Source organism: Toxorhynchites rutilus, chromosome 3 (assembly GCF_029784135.1).
Source record: "Toxorhynchites rutilus septentrionalis strain SRP chromosome 3, ASM2978413v1, whole genome shotgun sequence".
In the NCBI taxonomy this organism is placed as follows: Eukaryota; Metazoa; Arthropoda; class Insecta; order Diptera; family Culicidae; genus Toxorhynchites; species Toxorhynchites rutilus.
The window spans coordinates 209544809-209561088 of record NC_073746.1 but is presented as its reverse complement, the minus strand read 5'-3'; the positions used below and the strand labels follow the sequence as shown (position 1 = coordinate 209561088).

Genomic DNA, 16280 nt, shown 5'->3' with positions numbered 1-16280 from the left:
GTTTTAATGCTAAATAGATAAACAAATAATGGTATAATAGATACTTAAAATATTCTTTGTTTTTATTTTTACGGAGGTCGTAAAAACGTTCAAAATTCATGTCTTTACACTAGAATACCCCCTTAAGGGGGTAGCACACTATGAACACCATTAAAACTATGAGATTTTTGCGATTTTTTTCAACGTGAAAATAAATTACTATAATCAATCTGATATCACTATTATATCACTATTAGGAATGTATTATTTAGCAAACAAAAAAATTAATTAGGGTCAGTTGGACTGTCCCCTGACTAGTGGCTACCGGATTGGATTGTACGTACGATGACAGGAAATTTAGTGGAGAATCTAGAAAAAAAACTATTTCATCAAAATCGAATGAACCGTTCCGGAGGTACCATCTCCCACCAGTTTTCAAAACATGGTTTCGAGAAAAACGCGTTTTAAATTTTGGATACATTCATTTCGTTTGTTTTGAATCGTATCTTCAGTCTGCAATCCCAGGATCGTAAAACTGTCCTCAACGCTTAAAAGGTGATCGTCTTGTCACTTTTTTGTTGCCAAATTGGACAATCAAAGAAAAAAAAAATCTTACAACTTTTTACCCGATTTGTCAAATGTATCTCTGCTCAAAGGACAAACGTTTTTGTGACTTGGACTTTGTTTATTAACGTTTTTGGCTGTAGATTCCAGCTACACGAAAGTATAGAAAATTAAGGAAACATCCATTCGAAATATTGATTTTTTTGCAATCACACAGCATTTTTAATGTAAATTTATTAAACTTTAATATTATAAAAAGTTGAATAATAAAAATCCTGACATTCTTTGGGGTAAAGGCTTCATTTTAATATCAGTTACAGGTGACTGTCAAAACCGCTGATAAAATGTTTGCGTTAGCAAATAACGTAAAAAATAAACATCGTTAATTTTCCAGTTTTTGTATTCCTTTAAATATTTTATTTACTGTTTTAAGGTTAAATGCTAGAAAAGGTGAGAAAGGGTGAATCAATATTATTAGGGTCAAGTGAAAAAAGGCTCTATAAATGCATTGATCCTGATTTTTTGCATTTTGAATTAATTCTAATGAAATAAAGCTTATTGTTTGTATAATTCGTGTTTTAAGTTGTTTTAATGAAAGAAAAACGTTCAAATAATATAATTCCAACGTTCAGAATCATAAAAACCTAACATTGGCCATAAGTAAAAATTAATTATAATTTAATTTAGCACATCTCAATAATACTATAATAAAATAAACAGATGGGATAAAAAAAATCTCAATAATACTGGAATTTAAGTTCCTGCCAAAATGTCAGTTGGGTCCTAATGATGTTGAACATTTTAGGAAAAAAATGTAGCTCGTTCATTTCAATTTATTCGATAATGGATTATTATTAGAAAAGTAACACTGATAATGGACCTTTCTTGACATTTTTATTGGATTACTTCAGACAACCAATATGAATCTTTTCGCATGATTCAGGCCGAAACTAGTGCGAAAGCTCAACCTAAGCGAAAAAAAAACATTTGAACAGCAGTTAGGTTGGAACTGGAGCGGTTGGAACAAAACGATCACGAATTCGCTATAAGTTCTCATTTCTGTCTATTCAAACCGAGCAGGAAGCATACCATGTTGAAAAATTAAAACCAACTTTTTTGCTGTATATGAAGCCATGCGCTAATTTCCAACATCATCTCACAAACTTCAAAATGTAAAATAAAACATTGAATGGATTTTGTTACTTTATTTACAGGTGCTCTTGACTTTCTTTCGTCCAAATATGACAGTCAGCTAGTACCGGAAAGAGTAAGACGGAACGAATTGAATCAGAAGATCGAACAAATTGGGAACAATTTCACATTGATGTTACGACTTCGATATCAAGTAAGTCATTATAAGTACCTTTGGATGTCTACATATTTTCAATTGCTGAAACTAATACATATGATATAACTACAAATAAATACTTTATCCAAACAAAATCGTTATCAGTCGGAATTCAAATTTGGAAAGAGTAATCATAGAGTACAATGGGTGAATCAGAACTTCCCATTTCTACGTTTTTGAATAGCTTTCCACCGTCTTTGCAACATGTCACCGAGCGTTGTTATGACCCTGCTCGTATAGAGACCATTACTCATCCAATACGTGGTAACACGCAATCGTAGTCGAAAGCGATCTCTCACGATGATTTAGTCTTGCTTAAGCAGATAAGTTCCAAAACTTTTTTGGGGCATCAGAACTTTCTGTGGGTTCAATTTTCCATGGTCCCTTTTTTATTTTATCATTCTATCGATTATTAAAATGTGTTAAAATCCGACAAAGTGCGAACACCATTCGTTCAGTGCAAAATTTGTGTGCCTCAGCTGCAGATTTTTTTTTGAAATAGATGTGTCAAAAAATAGGACATAGAATTCAACACCTTCAATACTCTAAAAATACTTCTTCGAAAATACATTGATTACCGTTCGCTACCATCTTAAACAAAAGTTATCCATCTTAAGCAAGAGTCTAATTTATTCCCCAGAAACGTGGTGCTGATCTGAATCCCCATAAACAACAATCTAATCACATTCTGACGCTACGTTCGCAGTCGGCCACCGTACCGAGTTTATCACTGAATTTCCTGACCGATGGTCTTGGTGGACTGAAAATCATACAGGAAAAGTCGGGTTTCTCGGAGATGCTCCCAGTGGAACGGAATTTGTTGGACGGTAAATGGCACTTTGTCGCATTTAGGTGAGTTTTCCGAGCGTTCCCGTTCCCGTCTGCGTGTATCTCATAAGTGACTTTCCATGCCCTTTTGTGATCGATAATTTATTATTGCAGTGGACGGAACGGAGGTTTCGTGAATGTATTCATCGATTGCATATGGGCCAACTCGTACATCCTTTCGAAAGGAACTATAGAACTGCCACAAAATCCTCTCGTTGAAATAGGCCGTGAGGTGAGATAACGAAATTTGTCCCTATTGTTTGAAACGTTTATCATAATAAATGCTCTTTTCAGATCGAACTTCAACAACTGACTTTAGTCCCTGGTGATAAAGAGCGATTACAATGTGAACCCGATACCATTTCCATTACCGACACAGATAATAGACAAGTAACCAACTACTTTGAAGGCATGCATTAGCACAGAACTGGTACAATAAAGATGTTTTCAACAAAAAAATATCCGCCTTCAATATGTTTTGATTTGTTTCTGCGGATCAAGTAAAACAATAAACAGCATACTCAAGAATTATATACACAAAGTACGAAGCGAAATACAGTGAAGAATATGTAATGAATGCATGATTATTGCTCTGAAATGGCGTTTAGCGGAAATGATGAATTTGGATCCAAATCAATAAGGAATTCAAGCAAAAACAAAAGGAAACCGTCCTGTATGACTGAACTTTTCGAATCTAACGAATATTGAACATTTTACTCGAGATACCAATAATCCGAACAAATTTTTCCCCTTCCATTCATTCGGCTCGAGTGTTTCGATCGGACAATGTAAATACGTAAATATTATGTTCGAGTAAAAGCTTCCAATCCGTTCGTACCTTCTGAAAAGAAAAGAAATAAATACAAACCAAATACAATAAATAATGGGCAGGAATCAACACGAAACTCGGAAAACGGAATATAACAATGCTAGAGCGCTGAGCGAACGAATATATATGTACTTATTGCTATTTTACAAATTGAAGTTAATATAAAACCATCATTGTAAGTTTGAAAATCGAATCAGCTGAAGAAAATAAAATAAAATTATTATATTTTGTGCATTTTATTTGGCGTTTAAAACGAAATTTATGGTTAAGTTTTGAAGTCACATAAACGAAGAAATGTTAACATGAGAGCCTTTTTACATTATTTGGAATAAAATGAAGTGAAAATGAATAGATAATTCTCACTTCATTTCATTCCATTTTCAGCTATTATGATGACAAAAATATACTATGACGATGACACGAGGAAAATTCTTTCTCGCTGCTCGAAAAAAAAAAACAGATTAGGGGAAATCAGGGTAAAACCGATACTCTAAGGATTTCCACATATTTCCAAGATCTACCACGTGTCTTCGACTTCAAATTGTTACAGAACCTTTCTTCAACTGTTCATGAATCATTTTATAGTATCTGTTGATCATTTTTTGATTAGTACTCGATTTCTGATAGAATACAAAAATTGATGTTTTCGGGTGAATTAAATCGGGTGAGATCGACATCCTGTCGGGAAAACCCGACACCTTTGAAGAAACGAATGAAAATTTGTTACAATAACTTCAATGTATTAAGAGGTTATCTATATACTGTGTGGGCACTTTAAGATCCCAGTTTAGGTGAGCATCCAGGTGAAATGAGCCGATGGACGTTGAACGAAGGGATACCATGAGCTCTGCCAGGCTTTTTTGTTGACATGCCCGATTCAACGTTGGTTTTGGCTGTTTTATTAGTTCAGCTCTGCCGTTTTGTCTTACGAATATAAACACGAGGCATCTACAAAAAGTAAGAACGCATTTTTTCTGTTTATGAAACACAAACCAGGTGTCGGTTTTACCCCGAATGGACTCGAAATTTCAAAACAATATTTTCGAAAATTGATAAGCAACAACGCCACCTACCGTCTCACAAACTACATTGTACAATGATCTACGATGAATTAAGCTCATGAAAGTATCGAATTTTCCACAATTTTTCGACTTAAACACTTAAATTTCACGAGCGAAATTTTACATGGACTGTCTCATGTGTCTGTTTTGTTGTTTGTTTTGAAGTTAAAGCGATTTCCGTAGATGTGAGGTACCTCGAAACGTAAGAAATGTCAAGTGCGTACGGAGCACATCGGAAAATTTTCAAAAAATTGCTTCTAACAGAAAAAATCAGGGGGTGTCGGTTTTACCCACATTGTCAGGTTTTCCCTGATTCCCCCTATCCACAATCACATTTCAAAAATGTTACATCGCAGTGCCACATGGTGGTCGTCGTTGAAAGGGGGCATGCTGCAATTGTTGGATCTATCCAATCCACTAAATATTTTCTTCGATTTCGTGAAGAACGTGGATCGCATTGAAAGGGCGAAAGTTTATCAAATTTACGGGACAGTAATAAACTTCTGCAAAATAAAAATCCACATGTTGCTCACTACAATGAAATGTTTCGATCAACTTTGTGAGCATGATGTGTTTCTAGGAGAACCCGCAGAGATCAAACATCAAAGAAAACATCGGATTCCTGAGGAATGCCTGTCTGTCATGCATGCCGCTCGCATAGGACCAGTAATTCCACACTCCGCGCCAGTTCACACCGCCTTATCATTGCCAAGTACCTGAACCAGATTGGTGTCAAAACGGTGCCCCAGCCACCATACAATCCCGACGAGATCATATGTTCAAAAGGAAGCTCAAGGGAAACCTGGACATTTATTTTCCAAAATCTATAGGGGAAAGGGGGGCAGTTTCGGACAACGCTTGTAAAAATGTAGTGGTACAATTTTCAACCAAATTAAAAATATAAGTAAGTTAACAGCCCTTCCAACAACAGCTGTCATATGGTTTGACATCTCCTGGTCGTTTATTACTTACGAAAACAATATAGTGCCCTTTTTCGTACACATTTCGAATCTTTTGAGCTTGAAGTTGTAAGTATTTCCCTAATTCCTTTGTTAACGATTTAGAAATTTAAGTACACCACCTCAGTCAGTAACTAATATGAAATGAAAAAACAGGAAGTGGGTTATATCTATGGTATAACCGCAAGGGTGACGTAGGTCTATCGTTGATTTAGAGATCATTTGTTTGAAGTTGAATCTAAATCCATTCTGAATGAATGAATAAATTAATATTTGGGGGACTTCAAAAACGAGAGCGTTACGTTGGAGGCACAAGGTTTTATGCATCCAATATAGGATACGAAAAACCTTGTTCTGAAGAATAATCTTCAGAAGCTTTCCTGCTAACTGCACTTGATTGACAAATCACAAAACCAAATGTATTACATGGATATTCTATGGATAGAAAACATTAAAATAAACTCTTTCACATGAATGTATTTTTAAAATCCCAGAGGAACTGGCAGACTATTTTCAGTAACGATAAGATATTTCCACATTTCCTCGATACTGGAAGCCACTGGTGGGCTAAATGCTAACTCGATAACCACCTGTTAATAGCACTTGATTGAAACATATTCGGACACAGTGTTACATGGATAGAAAACATTAAAGTAAACTCTTTTACATGAATGTATTTTTAAATTCTCAGAGGAACTGGCAGGCTGATTATTTTCCGGATCTTTCTCGATGCTGAATGGCATCCAAACGGAAAGAATTCCGTGCGTGTATGTGTGTGTAGTGGCTTCTTCGATGGTCACCTTCTCTTCTGCTGAAGGATCGGCTTCTCTGTACTCTCTCACAGTTTCAAACAAACTGCTTGCGTTTGTTTGCGGGCAGATCTCGATCCTTCGCCGTCCAGCACCATCAGCATCGATGTTGTCTTGTCGATGTCCTCACGAAAAATGAATGCGTCTCACCACCAGAATATCGCTTAAGTATACTTTTTGTGCGTGATTGAATCGAGAGAAGGCGTGGTTTACGATGGCAATTTGGAAGGCAAACTAAAGGGGAATGAACTCTCTGAGCTCGGAACATTCGGCGACTGAGCAATAATCGATTGCGTGCGCATACAATATTTGATACGGAAATATCCTACTGATGGGGAAGAATAATCTTCAGAAGCTTAAGAAGATAGCTTCTGAAGATTATTGCGATTCTGAAGATTATAGCTATTTATAGATTATGCGGTTGATTGAAAAATCACAAAACCAAATGTATTTGGTCACAGTGTTACATGGATAGAAAACATTAAAGTAAACTCTTTCACATGAATGTATTTTTAAATTCCCAGAGGAACGCATTTCCACATTTCCCTCGATACTGGAAGCCCACCAATAGTTAATGCTAACTCGATAACCACCTGTTAATAGCACTTGATTGAAACATATTTGGTCACAGTGTTACATGGATAGAAAACATTAAAATAAGCTCTTTCACATGAATGTATTTTTAAATTCCCAGAGGAACAGATTATTTTCCGGGTCTTTCTCGATGCTGAATGGCATCCAAATGGAAAGAATTCCGTGCGTGTATATGTGTGTGTAGCGGCTGCTTCGAGATCTTCCCGGGGAACTGTTTGTGGCATCACTCTCCTCCTGATGGATTCCCTTCTGGCCTAAGGTGCACAAACAGGCTCTTGGTGACACCGTTCATCCGCGCTTTCATGATAAACGAAGAGCTTCACCACAACAGCGACAACATGCTCCAATCGCTGTTCAATTAGAACTGAGTGGATTTCCGAGTGGCGCTCGCTTATATACCGATTCGTGATTTCAATAGCCTGTTTTGAAAGCAATTTTAAGTTTTTGGATCAAAAAGTAACAAGTATAGAAAGCGTAGACATTTTATCTTTCGAATGAAGTGTTTATCATACCATTTCGTTCAGTTGTTTAGGAGCTATTAACGCTCAAAATCTCGGTCTCCGGCGTAACGCCTTCGTTTTCGAAACTTTGATTTTACACCCCGGTATAGAAATGAAAGACGTAGTCCTACGTCAAAAACCTGCATACAACGGGGAAATAAAGGTCCATTTATTACATAAAATTATGATTTGTCTTCGGATGGTGGTGGGGCACATTCGGACACTGTTTAATACCTCATAAAATTTATGTCTGATTGTTGTTTTCTCACCAGAACCAGTATCAACTAAGATACGATGGAAAGAGCTATCGAACTAGATTCGAATATAACGTTTTCATGATTCTAGCCCACAGGTGGTCCCAGGGTTGCCACAAATACAGAATATTCTGTATTTTACAGTTTTTTCGCCAAATTTCAGATACAGAATCTGTATATACATAATTACAGATAAAATACAGAATTAAATTTTTGCAGATGCAGATTTTTTTGAATTAAATTCTAAATATTCAATTTATTACAGTGCATACATAGACGCCTTGATTTAAAAAAAAAGTTGAACGCAACGCAACGAGATGGCTTTCGTTGGAGACAGATTTTAAACGAAATCTTGAGTGATTTGAAGAGCTTAACTATTCTTTTCATTCCAAATTAAGTATGTCCATAATAAATCTGTTGGTGAGCGAAATTGCCGATCGAGACACCCCTCAACTTCATGTATCATCATCATTGGGTGGTAGCAATGAAAGATGTGAAAGATTTTGAAGATTTTCTGAAGAAGCCTGAGGATGTTTACGTTGGCATCGAGAAGAAAAAGCTGAAAAAGTATTGGATTCAGCTAGGACGCTGACCTTCAATTCAATTTGTTGTGATTTCTACATTGAACTCGTGAAACAGATTTCAAAGCGATTTGAATTCAGCGATCTGGTTATCAAAACTGCGGCCTTGAAAGCCCACAAATTTTCGTCAAAAAGGTTTGGTAGCCTTATTGATTTGATATGCCAATTACCTCAATTCAAAAGTAATAGACAAGGCTTGGATAACGAATTCAGGCTACTCAAGAGGTATCTTATGAAGCAAAAATTCAGTGACTTAGATATAACTTGGTTCCAGGATGTCAAATGGCGTGATGAGAATTTTTTGTATCCATTGCTAAGGTCGTTTGTAAGATCCTTTTTGATAACATTCATCAGCGTGTGTTGAGCGAATATTTTCGCTTTACAATGCCAACAAAACAAAATCCGGGAATCGGTGGGCCTCCACAATTACAGATTCTATTTTGAAAGCGAAAAACCATGTATTGGCTCAATGAAGAGTTTCAAATTGAAGGCAAACTTCAACAAATCCATGTATAAACATTAGGATGCTAATGAAAATGGTCATCTCTAATTTCAAAAAGTTACCTCATAAAAAATGTTCACCACCTCGAAAAAAACACCCTATGCAGAATTTCAGCTTGATCGGACTTAAGGGAGAGCGGCGCAAAGCGATCAAAGTTTGAGTTTTTTGAAAATAGAAAAATCACCCAAGGGGGGAGTAAAGGAAATCGGGGTTTTCGAAAAACAATATTTGATGCCAAATGTCTTAAAATAGCATGAAAAGTCGAGATCTAGTGTCATCTCGAAAAATTTTCATTTTTTTCCCTCGGTACAGATTTGTTATACAGATTTTTTTGCTAAGAATATAGATATACAGATTTTTTAAGAAAATTCTACAGAATTAAATTTGGCAACCATGGGTGGTCCAAATAGGTCCATTGTCTGCTAATTTCCCAACTAACGGTTGCATAACAGGAAAACTGTTTCTCAATTTTCTGGAACATTTGAAAAAGGTAGCAAAAACGTAAACAAATCAATTTCAAAAAATCAAAAATCAATCAAAAAGTAATTGCACTTTGGAAAAAATTAAATATTGCCGAGAAAATTGCACAATTCATGTATCTTTTCCATCTTATCGCTTACAACCGCTGGATATTTCAGTTATGGGCCTTTCCAAGCAAAAGCTCTCAGTTTCCCAGAACGATTGGCTACTCAACCATCCTGGAAAAACTATTTCTATACACGACCTTTCAGGTATAGTTGCATCGGCTTATAATGCTTCTTTCAATCTGAGTAATATCCTAGCTGGATTCAAAATGCCAGGTTGTTATCCATTCTCAAGAAAGGTTTTTTCGGACAAGGATTTTGAATGCTCAAATGATTTCACCTACTGGAGCGGAGGTAGCAACTGACTCATCGGGTAATACAACAATGCTGCAAAACATTGCGTCTACAGCACAGAAAGATTTTACTTTGGCAACTTTGTCCCCGAAAAATGCTGAACCTTCTCCAAAAACTTCACCGCGGAAAACCACCACTCGAAAAAGAAAGAAAGAAAAATCACTAATTTTTACTGACTCTCATAGCAAGCAGTTTCCTTTTAAAAAAATACTGATAAACAGAAAAATGCAGAATATGCTGGAAATAAGAGGAAACGGGAGTAATTGTTGTAAAAATATATAAATAAAATTTGAATTTTTTTTCGTTGTCCGAAAGTGCCCCAGGACTGTCCGAAACTGCCCCGCACATGGGGCACATTCGGACAAAAAGGCAATTTTCAAAAATTCGAATAAACCATTCGTAATCACATCAACGCACACCTCTAACATGCTCATTTGATACATTGATGTCCAAATGACAACCAGGATGAATTCAGGATTTTTTTTATGTTTACAAAAAATATTAAAAATCAAAGAAAAAAAAGGGTCCGAATGTGCCCCCCTCTCCCCTACTATTTTTTACTCAATTTTCATAATAAAAATCGCTTACTACCTTGAACTATAATATGTTGAGCTACAATATTCTTCGAAGAATTTTAGTGGTATGTGGACACAGGAAATGGGCATGTTCCTTGGGGTGATCACATTCCCCACAGTTCCGATAGTAAGTCTAGGTTAGACAGATTCTATGTTCCAGTCGATTTTGTGAAAAATGTTTTGGATTTTTTAACCTTTCCTGTTGCCATTTCAGATCATTGTGCGAATGTTATGAAAGTTAAAATTGAGCCAGGTGATTTTGTATCTCGGGGTCGCGGATATTGGAAAATCAACAATTATTTTTTGAAAAACCAAGAATTACAAGAAAATTTGAGCCAAAAATTGTATCTATCCATTCCATCATCTTAGAATAAAAATAGCTTTTTTCATTAGAAATTCTCCTGTTTGCTCCCAACTTTCATTTTTAAAAAAATGTGTTATTTTAACATTAGCAATTGAACTCCACCACATGCAACTGATAGTTTACTGTGCTGCTTTGGCGACCGCCAAAAGTTTAGGATACCGTATAAGGCCAAGAGGCGGACTGCTTCAACATCTCCGTGAAAGGCGTGAGCCTCCGTGGCGAAGGAGATTGGAGCATCGGATCCTGAACAAGCGCGCCGCAATTGGAAGACTGATGGCGTACGAAAGAGGCAGCAGATCGGCGAAATTATGTCGCCAAGGTGCTGTGATCGTGCGGCTTACTGAACTTCGTCAGCTGGGAGCTCACCAGCCAACGGAAAAACTCGGCACACTGGTACAGCAATTGAGCGTCCTTACAAAACGACTGAAACGTTACTTAGACTCTGCAAAGCACCAGGAACAAAATCGGATGTTCAGTACAACATCGCGACGGGCAAATGTGGTTGAGACGGGAGGAGGAGAGTTGTGGTGAAATTGGATAGATGCCAGCTATCATCGTCGGAGAGAACAATGTCCGCGAAGCCTCGCGGTATCTGGAGAACTGGGCATCACCGGGCCCCGATGGTGTTCAGAACATCTGGCACAAGAAGCTTACCGTCGCACATCAAAAGATAGTTGAGTGCTTCATCAAGGTGCTACGTGACCCACACAACCTTCCTGAATTCGCCATCCGTGGCGTATCCTTCCTCCTCCCGAAAGACAGCAACACATCGAACCCATCAAAGTACAGACCGATAACGTGCCTATCGAGTCTGTACAAAATACTGAGCAGCATCATTACCGCCAAAGTTTCTGCCCACTGCGAACCACATCACATTATCGCAGAAGAGCAGAAAGGATGCAGGAAAAATACGCATGGCTGCAAAGACCAGGCCATCATCGACGCAGCCATAGTCCCAGGCGGTATATAACCAGCGGAACCTAAGCATGGCCTATATCAACTATAGGAAGGCTTATGACTCCGTACCTCACTCGTTTCTCGCCCGGGTATTGGAAATCTATGAAATTGATCCCGTCGTCGTTAGGTTCCTGCATCATGCGATGAGGCAGTGGAGCACGTCTCTGTACCTCAGTGATGGGGAAAATGTGTTGCAGTCTAGAACGCTGCAGATAAAGAGGGGGATATTCCAAGGCGACTCTTTCAGACCGCTTTGGTTTTGTCTGGCACTGAACCCTCTCAGTAGGACGCTCAATAGAAACGGTCATGGCTATAGAATAAGGTATGGCGACGTCACCCACGAAGAAGTGACCCAAACCTTTTACATGGACGATTACAGGTCTATGCTGATTTACGTCAGCTTCTAGGTGTAGCTATTTGAGTTGTCGAAGATATAAGCAAGGACATCTGCATGGAGTTCGGCCTCGACAAGTGCCGCTGTGTCCATCTGCTGAAAGGACAACTCACTCACCGTACCTGCCTGCACCTGTCCTAGAAAATGACCGTACGCGTTACTGGGATCGCACTGTTCTGGCTGACCTCTCGATCCACCACAACCTCCCAGATATAATGGTTTACGACAAGAGCGACCGCAAAGTCACCATCATCGATGTCGCTATTCCACTGAACCAAAATCTGGAGACCCACGGTCGCAAACTTTGCAAGTACCGCCCATCGGCCGTGGAACTCAAAGAATTGTGGGGAGGTCCCAAGAATTGTTCCAGTCGTTTTCTCTGGAACTGGAATTGTCCCGAAGACTCTTCTGGAAGCGGAGGAAATGGAGAAGGAATTGGCCGGCATCCAAAAGTCGGTCATCCTTAGCACCTGCGCGATTGTCCGACAATTCCTAGGTCAGGACTGAAACAGCACAAGTATGCAGATACGTGTATTACGCAGAGCCTAGTCCCCCTTTGGTATTCAGAAGCCGGGGCTTCTGGTTAGGTTAGCCTAGTTATGAAGTGAAACAAGTCTGCCAAAAAATAAAATTAAAAAAAATGTTTAAATTTGCCCAGAAATAAGGAAGCCGAAATGTAAGTTTTCAAACCGATAAATTGTCATACGATTGTGAAAAACGAATAAATTTACAGCTTTAAGAGAGCTACATTGGATAACCTCAAAAAGGCGCTTTTCTCGAATAATCCAAGAAAGTAAATCCAACAATGGGTATGTTTTTTTTCGAATGCACTAACCACCACTAACCATGTTGTCTCATCTAACCCGTTCAAAGGATACAAGTTCATACAGGAAACGGCTTTTTTCAGGGCTTCCATTTGAAGCTTCCAAAGAGAAAAATTACAGATTTTGAACAATGGAAAAACTCAATTCAAATGCAATTACTACACACAATCAAAGTCCTATGTCAAGATCCCGTTCGCGCCCTTTGGCACAGACCTATCAACTTTTTCCGAGGGGTTATTTCTGTTGCAGTTGTTTCCCGGGCGATTTATTCCGGGAACCATTTTTAACACATTTTCCGGTGTTCCCACTTAATAATCGGACACAATTTTCGTTTAATTTTTTCTCATCTTGCAAGTGATTTAATTTTCAGTTACATACATAGTTAATTTTCTTTCTTTCTTTGTTTTTAAGAGGCTTTAAACTTTGCAGTTCATTCGCCTCTAGTTAATTTTCATTAATAATTTTTATTTTAAGTGTTCATTTCACTTATTTTTATTGTCACCTTCCGAAACCGGGACACGAGGCTTAATGTCGTCAATGCGAATAAACCGTAGAGAAATATATATTTGATCACAATTTCATTCTGAACACAGACTAAAAAACCGCATAAACCTGGAGAATTCCGAAGGTTCCTGGTTGCTTTCGGAATCTTAATAAATTTCGAGAGATTTGAAAATGAAATTCTACCAAATTCAACTAAATAATGAATACAGTCATAAATTGACGACATAATCAATGCTTCATTAACAATTCATTTTATTATTTCGCGGCTTTAATTATTTATCCCTATTTCTTGGGAAACACAGTATCATAAGCAGATTTGGCTAACCCAGAAACACTATCCTTCAATTCACCCAAACTGGTTGGGATGGTTGGTAGCTCCAGCTGCTTATCACCAGGTTTTACGCCATACACGAAATTATATCCAATTGTGGCATACTTTTTAGCCTCAACTAAACCGTGCTGCGCGTACATTTCCGCTTCCTGTGGGTAACACAATGAGGCGACACCACCGCTGCCGATCGAAGTATAGATCAAGCGTCGGAAGAAGCCTCCTCGAAGACCGAAGATAAGACCTGCCAGACCACCGATAGCTATGGCTCCAACGCGAGGCATCGTATTACCCTCCTCATTGAGATAGTCACGAACAACTGAAAATTGATATATTTTACAAAAAGATACGTTAGTTTAAAAAAATCAAAAGGCTTTACATACATTTGGTTTGTGATTTCCCTTCATCGTACAGATCGGTGATTCGTTTTTTCTGGTCTGTCACCAGTTTCGATGCTTCGGATAGCTGCACTCGCACTGTCCGTATTCCTTCCTCTATAAGCTGAACAGGTTTCGATGGTGTCTCATCTTTGGGTCCTTCGCCCTCATAGGAAATTTTCTGATTTATGGGCCGGTACAACGGGAGCTCAGAGGGTTTGCAAATGATCGGTTTCGGTGTTTTGTCAGTGTTGCTCGTTTCGACTTTGGCAACAGCTGCTGCTCCCAAAACGAACGGGGCCGTTTTGCTGCAGAAACTCCGGATCATTGCTAAAATTAAATTCAATAATATAGTTATCATAGCATCAGATTTGTCATAATAGCAACAGATTTCCAAATATCTCTCGTCATACTTTTATTTGAAACTTATGTAATTTGGATGCAGCTTTTCAGCTAATTTATGAAGAGATCACGAAATGTTTTGACAGTAAACATATGATAATCAAACATTTACAGCTGTCACTGTAATGTCAAGGCAACAGCAACAACGAGGTGGCCTCATGCGAAATTGATTTTCTCGGCCATATTCGTCTTGCATGCAACATTGAACAGAATCGAAAGTGCCGTGATGAAACACATACCCTTTCATTCTGCGCTGCGCATGACGTATGACTCAAATCACAGTGTTTCCGAAGGCGAATATTGTGACTATAGTTTTTCACTAAGTGAGATTTGAAGTCGTGTCTTCGGATGTTATCGACTCTTGATACCTGAGCTGAGAAGGAGCTGAAAAGTAAGGTAGCTTCCACAATTAAGCGAAAAATTTTGCTATCTCACGAATAATAAAGGGTATACAGAATTAATGCGAGGGCACTCAAAGAAATATTCAGAAAATATTCGTCTCTCAATAAATAAAGATGTGTTATTTTCCGTAGAGTATGATTTTAAAATCACTGACTTAAAACTGTATTTTGATTTATAATCAAACAAAAGAGTATTTAAAGAAAAATATTTATAAGAAAAATTGTGTTTCATCAAGACAATAGACTTCACACATCGATAGTAACTTAAAAGATGCCTTGAGAACTTAGTTGGAAGTTCTTATGTATCAATCCTCTTGTATAACACCAAGTGATTACCATTTGTTCCTGTCTATTAAATACGATAGAAGCTGTTCCAGTTTTTGTTTCAATAGAAACAAAAGCCTCTCAGGAAGAAGCAAAACGGAATTACCTTCAAAATATCCGCATGTAATTGAAATTCCGCCAGTGTTAAAAGTGAGTACAACTTTTTCGCCTATCTTAACTGGCTATGATCAATGAAAGATTGAGTATCCTATCTATCGTTATCGACATGACGATTTCTTCATGGCCGATTGCTGGCCGTCTGGTTCAGAGATGGCGAAATACTTTCAGAACCTATATGTAGAAGTTCAGTGAGCTGAAGACATGGAGGGGTATTTTCCAATGCAGTCTTGAATAACCGAGCCAAAGCGTTGTGTTTACATCACTTTTGAAGCCCCCACACATTCCGGAGCAGAGATGCCAACCTTCCTGATTTTTCAGGATATCCCAGGATTTCCAAATTATAGTATTTAGTAGATTTTATTTGTATGTGTGTAGATTATAAATTTATGTATGTATATAAGTATAAATAGTTTAAAACCCGTATAAAGATATGTAATATTCTCATACATGTTTAAAAACACATATGTGAAATTTGAATTGCAGACATTTGATAAAAAGTCTGGAGTTTCGACATAATTTTTCGCAATTGATCTTGTAGCTGAATTTAGTTATTATTCTAGAATCTTCAAGTAGCGACGCTGCGTTACAATTTTCATTAATTGCGATACAGTCGTCATCAAAGGATTTTTATTGATTTGTATTGTTTTTTTATAGTTATTGTATCACAATATAGTTGTGTAGTGGTGAGAATGCTCAAAAGTGGACCAGTTGAAAGCGGGAGTTTTCTCGAATATATAACAAAGTAATAAAGTTAGACAACACAGATTAGAAATAGACTGGGAATGGAAACAATGAAAGGAATATTAACCACTAAAAATTATGTCGAACCAAAGAAAAAAGATGCAGGTTCCGTAATGTTTTCGCAACAAATAACATCCCACTTCAACAAAATGATGTATGAGAAGAATATGTAAGTATATCTTTTAAATAATTTTTTTTGTCATTCAAAAGTTATGTATTCAAGAAATATAAATTAAGTTGTTCGAAAAGTTCGTGCCATCGATGATGGAAAACCGAGACATTA

At 37.6% G+C, this 16280-nt stretch overlaps 2 protein-coding genes across 3 annotated transcripts in view; one reads left to right on the top strand and one right to left on the bottom strand.

Annotated features, from left to right (window-relative positions):
- The window catches only part of LOC129778824 (uncharacterized), a 41928-nt gene extending 38183 nt beyond the window's left edge, over positions 1-3745 (top strand). Inside the window, exons 5-8 of one of the 2 annotated variants that reach the window (XM_055785945.1) lie at positions 1758-1888; positions 2598-2743; positions 2834-2951; positions 3014-3745. In XM_055785945.1, coding sequence (XP_055641920.1) covers positions 1758-1888; positions 2598-2743; positions 2834-2951; positions 3014-3139 — 521 coding nt within the window. In that variant the 3' untranslated portion in view covers positions 3140-3745. Of the gene's footprint in view, positions 1-1757; positions 1889-2531; positions 2744-2833; positions 2952-3013 lie in introns of both variants that reach the window. The other variant, XM_055785944.1, reaches the window with a different exon arrangement.
- A 9794-nt stretch (positions 3746-13539) lies between these two features.
- LOC129777872 (MICOS complex subunit MIC27) lies at positions 13540-14535 on the bottom strand. The gene is made up of 3 exons (XM_055784439.1): positions 14423-14535; positions 14016-14339; positions 13540-13951 (listed from the first exon to the last, which is right to left on the bottom strand). Exons 2-3 carry the CDS (start codon positions 14335-14337, stop codon positions 13587-13589), a joined length of 687 nt encoding a protein of 228 aa, XP_055640414.1. The 5' UTR covers positions 14338-14339; positions 14423-14535; the 3' UTR covers positions 13540-13586.
- Positions 14536-16280: the final 1745 nt, after the last annotated feature.